General features: G+C 42.1%; 2 protein-coding genes across 2 annotated transcripts in view; one reads left to right on the top strand and one right to left on the bottom strand.

The window, feature by feature from the left end:
- SIAE (sialic acid acetylesterase) overlaps positions 1–8,598 on the top strand; it is a 38,946-nt gene extending 30,348 nt beyond the window's left edge. The window contains exons 8-10 of the mRNA XM_050755606.1: positions 3,564–3,721; positions 4,697–4,892; positions 6,277–8,598. Of these exons, the coding sequence (XP_050611563.1) occupies positions 3,564–3,721; positions 4,697–4,892; positions 6,277–6,528 (606 nt within the window). The 3' untranslated portion in view covers positions 6,529–8,598. The remainder of the gene's footprint in view (positions 1–3,563; positions 3,722–4,696; positions 4,893–6,276) is intronic.
- Positions 8,599–11,385: 2,787 nt separating this feature from the next.
- Positions 11,386–20,887, bottom strand: TBRG1 (transforming growth factor beta regulator 1). The gene is made up of 9 exons (XM_050755610.1): positions 20,498–20,887; positions 18,767–18,837; positions 17,871–18,103; positions 17,170–17,306; positions 16,729–16,875; positions 13,332–13,429; positions 12,967–13,077; positions 12,408–12,550; positions 11,386–11,725 (listed from the first exon to the last, which is right to left on the bottom strand). Exons 1-9 carry the CDS (start codon positions 20,645–20,647, stop codon positions 11,580–11,582), a joined length of 1,236 nt encoding a protein of 411 aa, XP_050611567.1. The 5' UTR covers positions 20,648–20,887; the 3' UTR covers positions 11,386–11,579.
- Positions 20,888–21,739: the final 852 nt, after the last annotated feature.

The following is a 21,739-nucleotide window of genomic DNA, read 5'->3' as shown; positions in this document are numbered from 1 at the left end:
AATTAGTGCCTCCTAACTGGTCTTCTTCCTGCTTCTACCTGTTTTTCTCCTCCTTTAGGATATTCTCAATATATCAAAGTGACCCTCTGAAGTGTAAGTCAGGTCGGAAGCCTCCAGTGGGTCTCCGTGTGCTGAGGTCAGCAAGGCCATACATGACATGCCCACTGCCTGCATTACCCGCCGACCTCACCTCCTAATTCTCTCTGCCTTGCGTGTGCCACTCCAGCCACACTAGCTACCTTACTTTTCTTTAAGCACGCTAGGCGTACTACCGTCCTGGGGCCTGCCATTTTCTTTTCCATTCTGCCTGGAAAGTTCTTTTCCCGCTATTTTAGTTTTCTATTGCTGAGCAAGAAATGACTGCGTATTTTACAGCTTAAAACAATACAACACACATTTATTATCTCAGTTTCTGTGGGTGAGATGTCTGGGCCTGCATGGCTTAGCTGGATCTTCTGCTGAGGGTGGAAGTGAAGGTGTCAGACAGAGCTGGGGTCTTATCTGAGGCTTGGAGTTCTCTCCAAGCTCATGTGGTTGTCGGCATAATTCACCTCCTTGAAGCTGTAGAACTCATGGCAGCTTACTTCTTGACGGCCAGCAGGGGAGGGGGCTGGCTTCTAGACCCTCTTTGAATGGACTCACCTGATTAGGTCAGGCTCACCATGATACTCTCCCTTTTGATGAATGTGAAGTCAGCTGACTGGGGACCTTACTTGTAACATCCGCAAAATCCCTTCACTTTTGCCATATATAACATAATCACAGGAGTGATAACCCATTACCTTTGCCATAGCCTATTAGTTAGAATCAAGTTACGAGTTCCCCCTACCACAAAGAGGAGAGGATTGTATAAGGATGTGGCTCCCTGTGAGTCATCTGCATCTCCTTCTAGTCTTTGTTCAACTCTGACACTCTCTCATCCTTCCCTATTATATTTTTCTCCAGTGCACTTGTCACTTTCTCATAGGATATGTAGTTTACAGATCTATCTTGTTATTCGTTATCTCTCTCCACTAGAATATAAGAATGGGAAGGGATTCTGGTGTTTTGTTCACTGCTCTATCTTCTAGGCCGGTATTAGTGCATGACACAGAGTAGGTGCTCAGTAAATATTTGTTAAAAGCATGAATAAATAAATGAGCTGACTGATAATACATGAGCTGTGGATCCTTCACAGGCTCTTTCTGGAACAATATTATTCCCCAGATATTCTGGTGCTACTTGGATGCCTGAGATGCCACACAGTTCATTCAGATGCCGTGGCTTCCGAATGATGGATTTTACCCTTTCTCTTGTGCCCCACATCCAGTTGGTTGCCTGGTTTTGTCAGTTATTATTTCTCATCATCCCATTCCACTACTATCTCTGTAGATTAGACCTTTGTTTTTGTGTCTAGAATATTATAATAGCTGTTTAATCAGTCTCTCTGTGTTAAGTCCTTTATTGATGGAGTCTCGCCCTCTTGCCCAGGCTGGAGTGCAGTGGCACAATCTTGGCTCACTGCAACCTCTACCTCCCAGGTTCAAGTGATTCTCCTGCCTCAGCCTCCCAAGTAGCTGGGATTACATGCATCTGCCACCACTCCCGGCTAATTTTTTGTATTTTTAATAGAGATGGGGTTTCACCATGTTGGTCTTGAACTCCTGCCCTCAGGTGATCCACTCGCCCTGGCCTCCCAAAGTGGTGGGATTATGAGCCGCCATGCCTGGCCTTATTTTGTTTTTTGTCAGAGCCATTTGTATGATCACTAGAACAATCTTTTGAAATGGTCCTTTGATCATGTCAATAATTTCAGTGGCTCTGTAATTTCTTAATTGAGGTGAAATTCATGTAACATGCAATTGACCATTTAAAAGTGTTGAGTTCAGTAGCATTTTAGCACATTCACAATGTTTGCTGCTGTCACCTCTACAGTAGTTCCTTATTGCTTAATACGAAAGTATCAACTATACAAACGCTTGCCTTGCTATCTTTCCCACTTTGTCTTTCCTTCACAAATCCTCCAGTCCAGCTGGATTGCCCTTCTCTCGGAACGACCGTGCTCCTCCCCACCTTTGCATCTGACATGCTTCTAACATGTGAAGTGTGAGCAGTACTGCCTGGAGTGACTCCTCATATTTTTGGTGCCCATTTCACTTGTTTTTATGAATTCTGAGGCCATGTTTTCCTATAATAATAATCTTTGCCTGTTCTAAATGTTTAGTACTTGCTGTCTGTGGCACTGATTTAACATTTAATCCATAGTATTTTATATGTTTATGAAACATAAACCCATTAAACCCTTATGTTTATTTCTTATGTGTAGGTCTGTCCTCCTCAACAAAGCTGTAAAGTACTTGTACCAGTTAGTTACTGCTGTGTAACCAACTACCTCAAAACCCCCGGCCTAAAATAGCCCTTCTTATATAGGTAGCTCTTGTCTGGGGAGCTGGCGTTTGGGTGATTTGGCTAAGCTGCAGATCCTTAGGCTCTTTCAGACCGCTGTGGGTCGGCAGGGGAGCTCTTGTCCTTCTCCAGAAGCTCTTGTCCTTCTCCAGGGAGCAGCAGGCTAGCCCAGGCACGTCCTTCTTATGGCGATAGCAGCAGTGCAGTGAGCAAGTGAAGCCATGCGGGGTCTCTTGAGGCCTAGGCTAGGAAGTGACACACCATAATTTCTGCTTCTGTCTATTGGTCAAAGCAAACCACATGGCTGAGCTTAGAATCAAGGGGTTGGGAAACATACTTGTCCTGTTAACAGGAGGAACTGCAAAGCCACATGGCAAGAGGGTGTGGATACAGGAAGGCGTAAAGAATTGGAGTCTTGGATGCAATTTAGCACGTGCTCAAGGGTAGAATTTTCTGTGCTTCCCTACAGTGCCTAGCCCTGTATTGTATACAGATATATCAGTTATCTATTGCTTTGTAACAAGCTATCCCAAAACGTAGGGGCGTAAACCATCAGCCATATTTTTTGCTCATGATTCCTTGGGTTGGCCAGGGTGGGGCTCACCTGAGATGGCTCATTTCTGCCCTGTGTGATACCAGCTAGGTTTGCTTATGTGGCTGCAATTTGAACTGGAGGATCTAGAAATCCATATGACTGGCCCCTTGTCTGTGATTGCTGGAACACTAGAGCCTGTCTTTCTATGATCTTTCAATTTCCAAGGCCCCTCTCACTCCATAATCTCTCCAGCAGGGTAACTGGACAGTGTTTACATGACCAGCTCAGGGTTTCAAGAGAATGAAATCAGAAGGCAAGGCCTCATAAGGCCAAGACTCAGGAGCTGTACAACATCATTTCTCCTGCATTCTATGGGTCAAAGCAAACCCCAGATTCAAAGGGAAGAGAAACAGACCCCGCTGCTGAGGTGTGGCAAAGTTGCATTGCAAGAGGGCACATGGGATGAGAGGGACTGTTGCAGTTGTCTTTGGAAAGACACTGCCACAACAGTAAGAATTTCAGTAAATACCTGTTGAATGAGCATTTAAATGCAATGAGAGAAGCAGAAGCAGAGTCTGCCAGTGAAAAAGACTCCAGTTTGGGATTCTGATGCAATAAAATTAACAATGTCTCTGCTTTCTAGTTATCTTCAGATTTGTCTAAGAAGAGCTCAGACGATGGATTTCCCCAGATCCGTTGGCATCAAACAGCAGACTTTGGCTATGTCCCCAACCCAAAGATGCCCAATACTTTCATGGCCGTAGCTATGGACCTCTGTGATAGAGACTCGCCTTTTGGCAGGTATGATTGCTTCTTGGGCTTTGCATGAACAGTGTGTTTTCTCTGTAGTCTTTCACTCTGATGTTCACAGGTAAGGGGCAGATTAGACTGAGGATTGGCACTTAGAATCATGTATGCTGGGATGTGCTGCAGATGTTTGCTGCAGTAACAACAACAAACATCTCAGTTCTTTGATGCACCAAAAGTTTATTTCTTGCTCACTGTCTATGTGAAAAGAAGGTCAACAGAGACTTTGCTCACTGTAATCATTCACAGGCCCAGAGCAATAGAGGCTCCAAGTTGACCTGTGCTTCCACAGTCATCTTAAAGTCTCATACTGGCAATTCAGTGCTTACACACAAGTCATTTCTGCTCACATTGCACCGGCCGAACCAAGTCATAAGGCTATGGTTAACTTCAGTGACAGCAGAAATGGAATTCTAGCACTCCTCTGGCCGCAGAGGGGGAATACTGGGATATCTGTGAGCAGCCCCAGGGAATACTGCACAGTAACTGTAGGATGTAAGGGGATTTCACATAGGAAATAGAGTCCAACACACAGTGTCTGGATTATAGGAGGAACTTGATTGATTTATTGAATAAATGCATAAAAGCTCTAGGGGACCAAATAATGAACAGTTCATTCAGAAGAAACCTGACTTTTAGTGGTTAGGAACAATCTTATGAGTTAGCTCTCTTAGGTTAGTTCTGGTATCTTTCCTTCCTCCATGTCTCCCTCCCTCCTCCCATCCCTCCCTTTATTCCTTCCTTCCAAGCCATCTATTGTTTCAAGGTTTCCAACCTATAGAAGGCCCAGAGCCCCATCTATGGCTACCATTCACCATTTCCCTTAAGTTGACTAGCCACTGATCACGGAGTTCAGTCAGCTTTATTCTTACTTTCATAAAGGGTGCTTTGTATAATCCCCCTTTTTAAAAAAATGTGGTTATTGTTGAGTTTAAACCCAAAGTTCTCTACTTGTTCCTCATCGTGTAGCATCCACCCGCGAGATAAACAGACGGTGGCTTATCGGCTGCACCTGGGCGCCCGTGCTCTGGCTTATGGTGAGAAGAACTTGACCTTTGAAGGACCACTGCCTGAGAAGATAGAACTCTTGGCTCACGAGGGGCTGCTCAATCTCACATATTACCAGCAAATCCAGGTGCAGAAAAGGGACAACAAGATATTTGAGGTGAGAAGAACAGCAGAATAAACAGGGGTTCATTTTGTGGTGGAGTCAGGATTTCCTTCACACCGAGGCCGTCTCTTTTATTACAACATTACGATGCGGCAGGTCTTGGTTGGTTGGGGCTGAGCGTATTTCAGAGCCGCAAATAAACAGCTGTTAATTCATTAGCTTAGAGGCACTTTTGACAGACAGGACAATCAAGAAAGGGAAAACAAGTCCATATTAAAATGGACTTTAAAAATTTTAAATTTCCTTTTAAATGTTTTCTTCCAAAGCAACCATCTTTGCTAGGGCAGGGCCTGCAGCTTTATTTGTAGGTTACCTGTTGAAAGATCCTTGCTCCAGAAGATTCACCTCATCCTTGGGTGTATTTTTTGTTACACTCTCCTAAATCCTGACATTCTCTGAGTTGAGGTTCTCCTTTGAGAGGCTTATTCTTAGGTATTTGTAACTTAGTGTGACTTATATGAGACTCCTTCTAATACCTAGCAGGGGTCATTCTGCTATGGAATTGGGGCCATTGATGAAAGCGGTTATTTAGGAGTCTCTGATAGTTGAGGGTGGGGGGTGGAGTCATTCCTACGTGGAACATTTAAATGAGTGACTTTGGGAATCATGAGGCCTTAGGTTGGGAAGGGGTGTGTGAAAAGAATGCATTGGAGAAGAGAAAAGAGTATTAAAAGCAAACTTTTAACTACACAGGAGTTTATCTAGGGCTGCTGTTTCTGAAGTCCTAACTATGGTATCCACCTGCCTCAGATGCTTGGTTGGCACTTACCCCACTTAGCTTCTTTCCACACTGGGTTCCAGGTGAACTGAGAAGTCTGCATTCTGAGCTCTCCTCTTTTAGTCAGTTGCTGGTGGTCTGCCCATCCTCTGTTCCAGGACAGAATTTAACCTTTGGGTTCTGGATAATTTGTATTCCCGTTTCTGGATTGCCTTCTGGCTTGAGAAAGGCTTCGTATCTAGAGTTCCTTCTGCCCCTTCTTCATTCTGCAGCTCCTTTGGGAGTGCCACAGAGCAGCAGCAGCAGCTGGGCCACTCTGTTCACTTAAAATTCCTGCCTGCCTTGCTGTTTGGCAAGAGGGGTCACCCAAAGAATGTTCAGGGGAACCTTCCCTAAATGCCTCATGTGATCATGCTTGTCTCCCCCAGCAAATGTTTTATTTATTAAAATTATTTATTTAATCACATGAACATGTATTATCAACCTGTGGCTGTACTGACTAGATCCAAAGTGGGCTCAGGTTTCTTCTGGTTACTGTAGGAGTAGGTCCTTGGTGATGAGTGTCTCCTTTCCTCCCATCCATTCTGTCTGAAAGAGCAGTGCCGCTTCTTAGAAGACCCTTCTGACCTAATCATTCCTATTTTATGGCTCTCTTATTAGATCTCCTGTTGCAGTGACCATCGATGCAAGTGGCTTCCAGCTTCCATGAACACCTTCTCCACCCAGTCCCTGACCCTGGCGATTGATTCTTGTCAGGGCACCGTGGTTGCTCTCCGCTATGCTTGGACCACATGGCCTTGTGAATATAAGCAGTGTCCCCTATACCACCCCAGCAGTGCCCTGCCAGCCCCTCCCTTCATTGCTTTCATTACAGACCAGGGTTCTGGACATCAGAGCAATGTTGCTAAATGACTGTTTCAATATGATCAGAACTTAGATATAAGGATGGGTCCTTCAGATTTTAGCATTTAGGAGTTTCAATAATAACCATTGCTTTTAAAGGAAATTAATAGAAAGCCTCATTGAATGGCTTCCAGCTAGCACATGGCTGTTTCTATATTCTGATGAGCCCAGGCTGGTAGGTAACTTGAAATGCTTGCTTTTTTTGTCCCCTAGTTAGTCGAAGGGTCTGTATTGGACTAATTCTGAACTACAGACAAATTGGACCTCAATGTCATTCACTTCCCTCATATTAATGGGAGTGAAATATCTAATACTTTTGCTCCTTGTTATCCAGAGTTGTGGGATCTCAGGATTGGAAGATTGTAAAGGCCGCATAGCCCAGCTAGTGTTCTTGTGTTCTTTTTTTTTTTGAGACGCAGTCTCGCTCTGTCGCCCAGGCTGCAGTGCAGTGGCTGGATCTCAGCTCACTACAAGCTCCGCCTCCTGGGTTTACGCCATTCTCCTGCCTCAGCCTCCCGAGTAGCTGGGACTACAGGCGCCGCCACCTCGCCCTCGTGTGTTCTTTACAAAATTTCTGACAGGTGGTTACTGAATCTCTGTATGAACTTTCCACTAAAACTTTCCAAGTTTTTCCTTATGTGGAACTGAAATCTGTCTCCTGTGAAACTACCACTATCGGAGTCTTTCATATAATTGAAGACAGATCTCTTTGTATTCTCTTCAAGCCCAAACCAATTCTGTTCCTTCAATGTAAATAATGATAATATGAATGTTTAAGAAATAGAAAACATGTACAGGCACTTTGGGAGGTGCTAAGTGACTGCCCTAAGGAATGAAAAGCAAGGGCCAGGTGGGAGTAGCCCAGGGAAGGCACTTGGGCTGCCAGGAACAGGAGGGACGGGAAACTCTGGCTTAGGAAAACATGAACATAGGGGCAACAGAAGCAAATGTGTTGTTTGAGTTAAATATAAATCTCAGGCTCTTTAAAGGTAAAAGGTTTAAGGATAATCCATTTGGAAGAAAAGAGAGAGTGAGGCTGAAAGTAAAGCCACATGACAAGCATATAGAAAAATAATGCAGATGATATAAACATGAAAGAGACCTTTTGTGTTTATTATTAAGAATCTTAATGCAGTTTACTGATGGATTAAAAACAGTTAACGGTGCCTGAAAATTATGTTACCTATTAGAAGTTGGAAATAAAAGCATAATCACTAGTGACGTGTATATATTTGTATCCAGTCAAAACTTGCAAATTGTCCTTGAAGCGTGTGAAAAGGAACAAGAATGCTATCTATGGGTAGCTTTCCTCCCCTTAATGTGAAAAATGAGAACTAAAGCAAAAAGCATCACTCACTCTACATATACAATGTATTTTACGTAGTGTAAAAAATATGGTTTAGGTAGTGAATATATTAATGAAATAATATGTAAATTTATTTTTAGTGGCTGAATAATTTAAAACATTATGTGGAATTCACTCTATTTCCCCCAATTTAGGAACTGTTTACTGTTTGAAAATGAAATTTATAATCACTCTGTAGAGTGAATGATGATTTTTGCTTTGGTTCTACCCCTCTATAGAATTCCAGGGGGTTCTGGTGTAGCTCCAAACAGGAATAACTGTCAGTGCCAAGATTTTATTTAGTTAAAAAACAAAAAATCTGCACACTTTACAAGGAACTTTGGCTCCCCTGAGGACTTCCTAGCATTCAATTCATTAGTTAACTCCTGTTGCCCATGCTTTGACCTCTCGTGCATCTGGCCCCATAGAAACCATGAACCTCGGCCGGGTGCGGTGGCTCAAGCCTGTAATCCCAGCACTTTGGGAGGCCGAGAGGGGTGGATCACGAGGTCAGGAGATCGAGACCATCCTGGCTAACACGGTGAAACCCCGTCTCTACTAAAAAATACGAAAAACTAGCTGGGCGAGGTGGTAGTCCCAGCTACTCAGGAGGCTGAGGCAGGAGAATGGCGTAAACCCGGGAGGCGGAGCTTGCAGTGAGCTGAGATCACGCCACTGCACTCCAGCCTGGGTGACAGAGCCAGACTCTGTCTCAAAAAAAAAAAAAAAAGAAACCATGAACCTCGTAACAGATTGATGCCTGAGGAAAAGTCAATCTACATGTCCACTCCTCCACCCCCAATACACATACCCCCATTGGCTGTTCTAATTCAGGGGCAGCTAGAGGTAGCCAAGAACTCTAAGTCCAGGTTCCTTTCACCTCCAGGAACCTAGAATACATAGTGTGAAAAATATGGTTTAGGCAATGACTATGTTAATGAAGTCATGTACATTTATTTTTAGTGGCAGAATAATTTAAAACATTATGTGGGAATTCACTGTATTTCCCCAAATGTAATAACTTTTTAGTTTTAAAATGAAATTTATAGGCACTGTAGAAAATCTGGACATTAAAGTATAAGCAAGTAAAAATCACCCCCAAATTCATCATTCAGAGAAACTATTTTGCTGAACTGTTCACTTGATTTGAGTTATACACTACGTATTATTTTGTAATCTGTGTTTTTGACTTACTTTACCAAAATAATTTTCTTAGGTAAATATAGATTTAGAGTGTTTCAGTTTGTGGAAGCCTCATTTTATTTAACCAATTTCCTATTAATGGACATATGGATTTTTAAATAATTTTCTGCTATTAAAATAATACTGTAATGAATATCACATGCAAACATCATACCACACTCGTCCATACCACATACTATTTCTTAGGGTCCTTAACGTGGAAGGGGATAAATATATATTTAAAATTTTGATACCTACAGCTTAACCCTCCCAAAGGATTAAACAACTTACATTCTCACCAAGGAAGTCCTTTTGTTCCCTGACCTTCATTGACACTGGATGTTGTTAAAATAAAAAAAAATCGTTAACAATCTGACAGATGAAAAGATAGTTTAAGTATACTATGGCAGTGTTTTTCTATTTATTTTATTTTATTTTTTTGAGATGGAGTTTTGCTCTGTCGCCCACGCTGGAGTGCAGTGGTGCGGTCTCGGCTCACTGCAACCTCTGCCTCCCAGGTTCAAGTGAATCTCCTGCCTCAGCCTCCCAAGTAGCTGGGACTACAGGTGCCCACCACCACGTCTGGCTAATTTTTTGTATTTTTAGTAGAGACGGGGTTTCACCGAGTTAGCCAGGATGGTCTCGATCTCCTGACCTTGTGATCCACCTGCCTCGGCCTCCCAAAGTGCTGGTATTACAGGTGTGAGCCACTGTGCCCGGCTTTTCAAGTTTCTTAAATCCATGATCCATAATAAAAACATTTTACACATATCTCCATACAAGTATATGTATATGTGGTGTACGTACACACTATAGTTGTATATGCATTATAGTTGAAAAAACAGTGTCAACCTTTCTCCATGTGATACATTCCAAAAATTGTAAATGTCTGTCTAAAATGAGGCTCTTTTAATATGGGTATTACTCAGGCTGTAATAGTGGGAAAATATTTGTTATATGAAAAAAGCAGCACGTACCATTTCTGTGTTAAGTGCCAGTATGCGCAAGCAATTTATGCAGAGAAAAAAAAAACACATTAACATTTTAAGCAATCCCCTTCCCACCCGATTCACTATGATAGAAATGTTGTTTCTTTTACATTGTAAAATGTGTACAACTTATAAAAAAACTATACTCCAAATCATAAGATACCAGTTAACTTGGCTTCTGAGTTTACACCGGCCAGTGTGGTGTGCTCTCAACACTGCTGCCTGATCCCTCCCTCTGCTGGCAGATTTATTACTATAAAATACCAATCCCATTTGTGTTGTCCTCAGCTGGCAATTATGAATGGTAGTGCATTAACCATTTCATTCTCACCACTCCATCCCCATTCTTCTGGGTCCTTTTGTCCCTCCCTTTCCACACAGCCCTTGGCAACCTGGTGATGGGTACCTAAGGCATCCCACAGGTAGTGCTGAGTTGTTAGGTGATACAGTGAACCTCTACCTTAATGCTATTAACAGGGTCCAAAAATCCAGTTGCATGGAACATGGAGTTATATTACTACATGGCTAATGAAAAGACAGGACTAAGTCTCTTACAGAGGATGGGACTCACCCCCAACTATATGTGAATTTGTGTTATCATATGGTTTCAATGTATTGAGCTTTAAAAAGCACATTCTCTGGGGTGCGATAACGAAGGGTTAAAGAAGGATGTGCAAAATGTGAAGAAAAAGATGAACAGTGGACCTTAGACTGGACTTTCCATCTTGAGTTTACGCAGAAGATTGGATTTTGATGATACTGACATGAAAATAAAGCAGCAGCCTGGGCTGCAGGGGCTGGGACTTGATATCCCTTGAATTAGGATCAGAATCAAGAGTAGAAGTTTGTCAGAACCTCCCTATCTCCCTCATTAGCTGCTGCTATAGACTTAATGTTTGTATCTCCCCCAAATTCATAAGTTAAATCCTAACCCCCAATGTGATGGTATTGGGAGGTGGGGCCTTTGGGAGGTGATTAGGTCATGAGGGCAGACCTTCATGAACGGGCTTAGTGCTCTTATAAAAGAGACCCCGGAGAGCTGCCTTCCCCTTCTGCCACGTGAGGACACAGCAGGAAGACGGCTGTCTAAGAACTAGGAAGTGGGCCCTCACCAGACATTGAATCTGCCAGCACCTTGAACTTGGACTTCCCAGCGTCCAGAACTGTGAGAAATAAATTCATGTTATTTATAAACCACTCTGTCTATGGTATTTGTTGTAGCAGCCTGAATAGACTAGACAGCAGCTCTCTATCACTCTTGTTAGTAAGAGGCTGAAGTTGACTCTACCTCAGGCACAGCTAAGCAAAAAAGATTATATCCTGATTACAACAAGATGAAAATAAACAGAATTGACAAGAGAAATTTATTACTAAAAATAAAGCAGCTGAAATTTTTCCCAGGGAAAACCGTCACTACAGGACCCTCCATGATGAAATATGTGAATATCTTCTTTACTTCTGAATTGCTGCCTTCTTCCATATACCCAAAATTTTAGTTTAAGTTAATCACGATGAAAACGATGTGGCATCTGATCCCTTCTTGTTCACTCTGAAGACTGAACTGGGCTACCCTGTGATGGAGACTTCAAGTGCTGCAGGTGAGTATCTGCCAAGGGTTCATGTGTCAGGTACATGGGCTGGTAAGAAGACACAAAGGCTGCAGGCTGAAGCTCTGGGAGGTCCAAGGATCCTGGGGAAAACAATTCCTTAAGTTCCACTGCTGCTTGGGAGTCTGAGCAGACTGTTTTGGTCAGACACATACCTGTCCTTTCAATCAATTCCTTAACACCCTTGCATTTGACAGCTCAATTTTGCCTTTGTTACGACAGGACAGATACTTTTACAATGAAAACTGGTTGAAACAGATTAAGTGACTTGCCTAGGGTTATATAGTATATTAGGCAAAGAGTGAGAATTTCAATTCCATTTTTTAACCCAGGGTTTTCCCTATATGACCCCAAAGCCTGAACCCTTGATCACTCCACTCATTTGTGGGAGGAATTCATGGAACACAGGCAGGGCCAAGGCCTTCACCTGACCCCACTGACTTCGCTTGAGATGTTGTTCCCTGCACAGTAAACTTTCCCCTGGTGTTCTGCTCCGCTCTTGCTTAGCTTACAGAATAAGCTACCTTCGTTTCTGGGGTACCCTGCCTTACTATGATCGCAGGTGCCCCCCATGACATCTGTGAGTAACCTCGGAAGCTATGCAGGCCGCAGGTCCCCCTCTGACTCAGCACTCTGCAAGGCTGATTCCATGAAAGCTTTTATCACTCAATGCATAGATATTTAGGGTACTCGGCTATGCATGAAGGTGGGAAGGTAGCCTAAACACAGTCAATTTTCAAACCAGAAAGGTAAAGTTAAAGATACCTGGCAGAAGGGGATCATTCTGATCTTCATCAAAGGTCTGTCTCTGAAAGGCTTCAAAGCTCATAGCTGCATCATTCTCTGGCAGCCCCTCAGGTAGCTGCCCGTCTCCAGGTTTGCACACATCAAATTTCACCCACTGGTAACTGCAGAAGCAAGGGAAATCACCCTTGAGAGTTATCTGCTAGACATAAATACCCATTCCTACCTCCAAAGGGATCAGGTAATTTTTCTTTATATTCCTCCCATATATATCTAAAACACATTAGCTAACAAAAACCTAAAAGAAACAAGCAGGACTCTTTAGTGACAAATCATTCTGCGAGATTTCCCACCCCTTTTGCTGTCATGGTACACACATAAAATAGTCATAATCAGAGAACAGTGGAGTCCTGGCTCTTGCTCACCTGTCCAGAAGGCTAAGGGGCCAATACTGAGCCATACTGGTTGAGAAGCAGGCAGGCCTTGGACACAGCAGGTGAGTGAACAAAGTAGTAACTGCCAGTCCCTGGCCGGCTGATCACTGAGCTTTTCTCAAGGGAATGAATTTGACCACACTTACTTGATGCATTTTCGAGCTCCTGGACAGCTCTGGATCAAGTTTTGGATGGCTGGATGAGAAAACCCAAAAAAGTCAGCTCCAGCTGGAAGCAGGTTAGGCATTAGTTTCCCCCTAAACAGGAGAGGGATAATTTTAGTTTGAGAGCTTAGCGGGAGATGAAGATGGGTTTAAGAACAGAATAGTGGTATGAACAAACAGGATAAGCTTTCTTGACTTTGATAATGTGGAGGCTCTAGTTGGTATGACGTCAGGAGGATCCAGGATAGGTTTCCATAAAATGAGGTATCTCATTCAAAGCAAGAGAAAAGGTTTCACTGTACCAACAGTGATCTTTTAGCCTGTTTTCAAGCTTTTGGTCAACTTACATAGTAGCACTTATAGTCCTGAGCAGTTCTGCATGACAAGCATCTGCAGAAGAGCTGACGATGGCATTCTGGGGGTCATCTTCAGGAACAATTTCAAACTGAGAAGGACAAACGAGCAATGAGATCAATCCTCACGAAGGAAGGAAAGAGGGCACACTACTCTGTAAATATTTCTTTACTCTGGAACTCGAAGCTGATGTACACCATTTTCAAAAGGGACACACATACTCTCCCACAGGGCTGCTAACAATTTAAACAAATCCAAGCACCTAGAGAAAGTCCTTGGACTGTTTCAGTTCTACCCTTCTTGGTTGATGGCTTTCCAAAAGTAAGCATTTAATTTCTTATATGCCTTTCCAATCCACTTACTTATATCCTTAAGTACAAATACAAATGGTATTTTAAAAACAAATGAGATCACTCTCCATGTAATCTTCTAAGTCAATTTTACAAGATCTAGGAGAAACAGGCTGACTGCAAACTGCCATTTCATTGTATTTGCTTTCATTTTGAATGTTAAAATATCTTGGTTATATTAATAAAAAGAAACTGTTGCATCGAAATTATACTAATTCTGAGGAATTTTTGCCAAGAAAATATTTTTGTAACAAATGTAACAAGTTAACTAGCTGATTTAATTATTTGGCCAATTTTCTATAAAGCTCAATGATTTTTTTGACAGGAAAATATTTCTGTAACAAGTTCTATCTAGCCAGTTAAATTCTTTGACTAGTTATAAAGTTCAGTTAAACAGTTTCTAGTTCTTCAATGTTTACTTCGGTTGAATTATCCTGAACAGGATTAATTTATTTTCTGTATAATTTTTTAGAATGATATTGAGCACTACTGATTGCTAAAAAAAGTCAAACCAATTTTTACTGAGTATAGGTTCTACTACTGTTAGTTTTCTTCTGTGGTTATTATTTCACTGGATTCAATTTCCTGTGTCAAATTTTAGAGATCTGTCAATTTTGTCAGTAATAAATTCTCTCGTGAGTAGTTTCAGTCAATGGTGGTTTTCTTATTTCAACCAATGGCATATCTTGCCAGGTTAAGATTCTAATGTTTTATATTTATTTCTCAGCTAATAAATGAAAACACTCTTTGCAATTAATTTCTTTTTTTTCTTCTCTTTCTTTCTTTTTTTTTTTGAGACTGAGTCGTGCTCTGTCGCCCAGGCTGGAGTGCAGTGGTGTGATCTTGGTTCACTGCAAGCTCCGCCTCCCAGGTTTATACCATTCTCGTGCCTCAGCCTCCCCAGCAGCTGGGACTACAGGTGCACGCCGCCAGGCCCGGCTAATTTTGCTGTGAGCAATTAATTTCAAATAGTCCAGGACTGCTCTACTGTTTAGTATCCGTCATGTCAATTTCAATTATTTTTGTACTGAAATTTCTACCTTATTTGAGTAAAGAGCATTAAAGGTAGAAATGTTATACTTTAGTCTTGAAGATACTTCCTTGTTAGTACTAATGTATAAATCTACTTCATTCTTTTAATTGCTGTACATACAAGGGTGGATATATTTTACTTAACCATTTTCTCATGATGGGTATTTAGGCTATTTCTAATTTCTTGCTATTGCAAATACTGCTACAATGTACATTGTTACATGTTACTTGGTTCACATTTGCACATTTCTCTAGGTGCAAATATATACCTAGTGCAGTCTAGATACTAGACTATCTAGACATATTCTGGGTCAAATGACACACATATTAAAATTGTTGATATTGCCAAGTTGCCCTCCCAAAAGACTACCAATTTTCACTCCTACTAACGAGTACTCGTTTTCCTCCACCTCGGCCAGCACTGGATATTATTAATCCCTCTGATGTGTGCCTATGAGCAAAATAAGATCTCATTTTTGTTTTATTTGCATTTCCCCATTTACTGATGAGGCCCACACTTTACCATCTGCACTGTTTCTGTGAAATGCCTGTGGGTTTTTTTTTTTTTTTTTTAATATTGCTGTTTCTTACTCTACAGAGCACTTTATCTGGTATTAATACTTTGTCATACGTTTTCTTCCTGTTTATTGCTTGTGTTTTAACTTTGATCATGGTGTCTTTTGCCATTCAGAAGTGTTTACATTTTTAATAGTTAAATATGTTATTATGTTCCATTATGGTTTCTAAGTTTCAGGTCTTGCTAATAAAGAAAGCTTTTTCACCTCACCCTAAGATTACAAAAAATTCTTTTACATTTTCCTTTAACATATTTATAGAATATTCAATAAAGCTAAAGTAATAAAAAGTCATATTGACATGTATAGACAAATAGATCAATAAAAAGGAATCATCTGGAAACAGATACAAGAATTACATATATTTAGTGTGTGTGTGTGTGTATATATATATGTGTATATATATATATATATATAAAAAACAGCTGCTTGACTTTAGTTGTAACAAAATTTGAAGCTAGATTCCTAGCTCACAAACCTAAAAATAATGTCCAGTTAGGTTAATGACCTAAAAAAGAAAACTAAAAACTCCAGATTCTTCTTTTTCAAAAATGTTTTAGCATTTTGTTTTTCAGAGACAATGAAGAATCAGCTTGTCAATTTCTACTTAGGATTTTGACTAGATTTGCATTGCATTTATAGATGTATTATACATATGGTATACCGTTACAATAATGAGTCTTTCTAAAGAAACTGTTGTATAATGGAGGTCACGTGAGCTCTCAACTATGCCTAACAGTGCTCTGATAGGCGTGATGCAATATTATCTACAAGAAGTCAAGCCGTCTCAGGGTTCTCCCAGCTTCTGCTCAAAGGTTCCTTACCTTGCCTCTACTTCCTTCTACCTTACTTTCTAGGGATCTGTAACTTCCTCAGTGAAGCTTAGAACTCTGAAAATGGTCTATTTTTTTGTTTTTCCCCAACAATCAGGAGATGATGGTTGGGGAAAATGAACCGTCTCAAATCTTAGCACTGAGAAGGATGAAAAAAGGTATTTAGTAAGACTAGGATTTAAGACTCTCAGGTTCTTAAGAGTATTTGCAGCCAGAAACTAATATGCAACTTCTTTGCTAACTCCATCTTGGTCCAACTTGACATGGCAGTGTATCAAACTAATCTTCCCTCTATTTTGGCCTGTACCTCACATAAGTAGGCTTGATCAAGCCTCACATAGTCACAAAGTCAGCAGCTGAAGTAGCATGGTTCAAGGGAAAAGGGCATCAGTTTTAGAATGAGACAGATAATAGATTCACATCCAAGCTCAACCACTTATTAGCAGAGGTGCGACTTAGGGCCAGCCACTTTTCAGGATCTTGGAATTACCCAAATGGTGATTATACGTATCTACCTTGTAAGGTGTCAGAACAGGTAATACATATCCTGGCATAGAGAAGGTTCGAAAGACAAACAATGGTTATTATTAGAGGGGGTACCTGAGGCTGCACACCACCATCCTTGATCTGACAGGTATATAGACACTTCTGGTCTGGGCACTTCATGCTGGCATATATTCGAGTACTGCAGTAGCCCACAGGGTAGATGGCACTCTTATCATGAAAGCCAGGTCGGTCGGTGATGATCTATAAAAAACATTCCCCCAACCTGGGATTGAGGTCACTGAAGAAATGAGAAGTCCAGTTTCCTGTGGTAGCCTTTAGAACCACTTTGGGGCTGCGAAGAGTGACAAATCACACAAAGACAGAGAGTAGGCTGTGTAGCAGACAACGCTGACCTGGGTTGGCAGGGACTGGAGACATTCTGAGGTTGGTATGGATCAGCAAGGGGCTGCTGCTAATGGGAACAGGGAGGGAAGGCTCAACCCCATTCCCATATTTCTCTGATTCTCCTCTCTAAATATCGCTGGTCTCACTCACCTCCCCCAGGCTATATACTGTTAGACCCCCTAGTCCGATGGGGAACACAGGCCGTCCTGAGGGATCCAGGGCAATGGGCTGAACCAGCTTGCGAGCACCTCCCTCCATTTTCTTTTTCTTGCATGTTTTCTTCAGAACTGAAACGCAAATCTGGGGTCACCCACTTTAGGCCCCTCCCAATGTTGAAGGGAAGGGATAAATTTGCATGTGAATGGTAAGGGTAATAAGCCAATCCTGGTTTTATATACTTACTGAATGGGCACGTGGGGCTTTCGCCCAAAGCCCTGAGTATCTTTCTAACTTGCCCAGATTCGTGCTTAGGAGCTAAAGGCCTTATACTTTTTAAGGCCTCTCATTTCTTTTGTAAGATCAGAAGTTTGCCAAGCCAGCAGTGTGCTCCAAAGGCCACCTAGCCCATTTCCCTGCCTCTAGAAAAGACTAAATGGAATGCAACCTAGAGAGTTGGGGGAAGGGGAGAGTCTCAGTCTGCTCCCCTTGCATTTAACAAAGACTAGCTAGGATTTCTCCACCCAAAGTGGCTCTAATACGTTTGACATTTGTTTCTCAAGGGCTCTTAGGGCTCCTTAAGAACCAGATGAAACTCGAAGTATATCTGTAGCTGTGTCTGTCTGTTAGTACCAGGTCTAACTGTCATTAGTAGGTGAGTCACTGGGACAACTGATATCATCTCCCCAAAGTACCTTCCAGTTTGTTGTTCTCTTTGCCTTTTTCTTTTTTCTCCTTCTTCGATTTCTTCCCAAATGGTTCCTCAGCCCCAGTGCTGGGCCCTGAAATAGGCCCAGCTCCCTGTATAGTTCCCACAGAGCTGGCCACACCATAAGTCAGGGGCAAACTGGAACTGTGGGAAGGAGCTGCAGCCTGTACTTCCCCTTCAGTTAGAGCCTGAAGCTGGAGGAGCTTCTTTAGCAAGTACCTGAGGTCAGGAAGGAAAGGAGCAGAGAAATGAACTTCCATATTGTCTCAATTCAGTATTTTACTCAAGTGCTGGGAAAAGCCAGAACTGTATACAAAGATTACTATGATCATAAAAGAAAGGTTCTTATTAGACCCTATGAATCATAAAGCCCTGGAGGATAATCAATACTTCAAGAGGCCAAGGATAAGAACTGTAGCTTATCTCTTGCATCTGGATGGTTCCTCTACCTTCATGTTGGATGGTGTTAGGCTTCTGAAAGGCACATTATTTACAGATGTGTATATACCCATTGTGCTTTGCACAGAATAGTATGTACAGAATAAATATTTGTAGAATAAGAGGCAGTTGCTTTTATCACTTGGCTTTTATAATTGGGCCATAAGATTAAATAATCTTAACAAGATTATTTATGAGATGTGGCAAGACAGCTTTTTCAGAAAGATGAGTAGAAGAGCTGTCTCATCACGTAACTTGAGTTGGCTCAACGTAATTTGGGTGTGCAGGAACCAATGCCATAGGTTAAGTTTCTCTGTACTTGATCAAGTGGCCAAGGGGCTGTGTGATGTGCATAAATCCCACTGGGAAAAAAATCTCCAGAGCAGTAACACCATTATCAATCACCAAAAAGGTGATGCTGAACACAAAATGAAGCCAGCTCACCTTCTTTCTTCTTTTGCTTTAAGAAATTTTTCTTCAAGACGAGCAATTTCATCACAAATAGCAGCATTTTCCTTTAAGTAAAAATTTGAATATAATCATATAAAAATGAATAAACAATCACATTATTATGCTGGGAAGAGGATCCATATTTCAAACCAAAAAAGCTTGTATTACTGAGTGAGGAGGAGGAGCTATTCTACCTTGTGACAAACTATAAATAAATCCATAGGTAAAGGTAGTCAGGTTCTACTATGGGCAGGGTAGCTATGTAATTTATTATCCAATCTGGGACACCTTTGAGTGAAAAGGGGGTACTATTAATGCTTACGTCAGAACAATATGGTAAACCAGGACTGTCCTGGGCAAGCCAAGATTAATGGTCACCCTAATTAGCATAGCCTTTGGCACAGAAAAAGGCATACTGCTTAAATCCACAGATGCTTACATTAAATACTATAAATATGAAGACTATTCTCAAGTGCCTCAACTCTTGAGAAACTTATAAAGCCAGTCTAACCCAAATAGAGAAAAACTGGACAGAACAAATTCAAATTTAGGCTGTAAAATTCTTAAACTTCATAATCTACTTATATGAATTCAGGTATTATCTTTTTTTTTTTTTTGGTAACTTGTGACTCAGTCTATCTCCCAAGCTCCAATCCTGAAGGGAATGATGAATCTGAATGCTCCATAGGTGAAAACTCAAATTCTCAATGTTCAAAACATCCCTTTTTCTTCACAAAATCTTCTTTATTGATGGAACCAACATCCTTGAAATAACGTAAGTTCCAAGCTTTAGGTACTTTGACATATAGGGGATAAAAGACAGGGAACAGTCAATCAGATGCCAAGTTCTCTTAGTTCTACTTTTCTTGTTTCTCTCCAGCGCAAATAGCAAGCAATGCACATAGCGAGTGCTGAATAAGTGTTTTTGGAATGTGTATTCTAATTTCTAAACTCTTCCTTATGCTTCCAAATATGCTGAGAGATGTTCAAGCTTTTGGTAGAGAGATGAACTGTTGACTTGGATGTGGGGGGACATTTGAGGACTCCACCCCTATTTCCAAGCACTGAAGCAAGCCAAAATATTCTAATATACAGTTATGGCTGGCAAGCTATATTAAGTTTATTCATTCAATAAATCCAGTGCTTCTACAATAAAAGAAAGGAAGAAACACTTGGAACACTCAAAGGATAGAGGGGGGAAATTACTGAAAGTTTCATGTACCTCTTTGGGCAAGGGGGCAGTTATGGGGATGTGAGGTGCTCAGTGTCTGTGTACTGGAAGTCATAAAATGGAATCAGGGTTATTTAAGTTGGAGTCAGGGCTCTGACACAGTAGCCTTGGGCAAATCATCTCTTTCTTCAGTGTTCTCATTTTACAAATAATGCCTCATTCTCAGGGCTGTATCTCAAGAATCAAATACATTTCCTAGAGTTCTGCAGTAATAACGATGACTAAAATTTATTGGCATGTCTTTTAGGCACCAAGCACTTTTCTTTGCTCATTTAATATTCATTATTCTGCAAGGTAGTTACCAGCTCATTTACAGATGAGGACACAGAGAAATCACGTAATTTGTCCAAGGACACAAGGCTAACAAGTAGTAATGTATACGGAAAAGCCAACCCTATATTAATACTGTCATCCTGGGAAGGGGGAACAGCTTGGGGAAAGATTTTGTGAGGGGGTCTCCAGGCGGGGACCGGCTGGACGCGGGTCAGACTCACAAACACAGTGGCCTTGGCCGCTTTGCGCAGCCGCAGGTACTTCAGCCGGTACTTCTCGTTCTGGCTCTTCTTCGGGAGCTTTTTCATCCTGGCCTTGCTGGACTGCAGCAGAGCCCGCGGGGAGGAGGCGAGGCCGTCCAGCAGGCTCATGGTCCAGCCCCGCTACGGGGGCCCCAGGACGCTGCCGGCATCGGATCCTAAGTCGGGGGAGCGGGCGGGAGCGCTGGCTTAGTCTGTTCGGGGCTAGCGGAATCGTGGCTCTAGGAATCTAGCTCTCCGGGACGTTCCCAGGGTTGACCGCAGGGCCAGAGACACCGGCAACCCAACCGGCTCCCGGCGCCTCCCAACACTTCCGTGTCTGTCTTGGAAGTAAACCCTTCCCGGAAGTTACGTCCCGGTGTCGGCAGCGTGTAACTTCCGGGGCAGGGAGAGTAGGGCGGTCTGGGCGGTGCGATCCCGGGGGCCAGGAGGAAAGAGACAGCTGGGGGCGAGTGCTGGATGAGGAAAGGAGGGAGGGCCGGCGGCTGGAATCGAATCCGGGCCTCGGGCGTCTGTGTGCTTAGCTGAAGGGTGCTATAGTTGAACTAATGAACTAACAAAAATCTTACCAACGCTAGCTGTCCTTCACGCTCCCCCAGCGGGCCACTGCCTTTCAACACGTTTTTCATGCTTCATGCAGACAGGCTTTCCCAGACTGTCTGGGAAAGAGTCCCAAATGCTGGGACTCTGCTTCTTTCCCTGCTTCGTTCCTTTCTGTAGCTCACAGAAATGTGTTTGCAGGGCCTCCTAATGCTATGATCTTCCTAGGAGCTGGGAACACAGTCGTGAATAGGGAGGAAGGCCTTGGCTCTTTCTAGTAGGGAAGATGAGAGATTTAACACGCAGTTTTAATACTGTCTCTAAGTAGGCACTCAGTAGATGTTTGTCTAGTGAAAGCAGAAGTGTATTTGTGTACATAGTATGTACATTTATACGGTTCTAACTTTACAACCGAGGTCTATTAAAATTAAGGAGGATAGAAGAATCTTTAGGGTGCGGTATTGGTGAATGACCCAGGCTGGATGACAGAAGGCTTGCATCTTCTTCCAGCGATGCCAATAACTAGTTCAGTAACTCTGTAGTTTTTTTCTCTCGGAACTAAGCATAGTCTTTAGATTGTAAACTTTATAATAGTGGAGGTGAATGGGATTTCTACATTGTAAAGTACTCTACTGATATATAATGACTGTTATATGTTCAAAA

This window comes from Macaca thibetana, chromosome 14 (genome assembly GCF_024542745.1).
Source record: "Macaca thibetana thibetana isolate TM-01 chromosome 14, ASM2454274v1, whole genome shotgun sequence".
In the NCBI taxonomy this organism is placed as follows: Eukaryota; Metazoa; Chordata; class Mammalia; order Primates; family Cercopithecidae; genus Macaca; species Macaca thibetana.
This window is presented reverse-complemented; position numbering and strand designations above follow the sequence as displayed.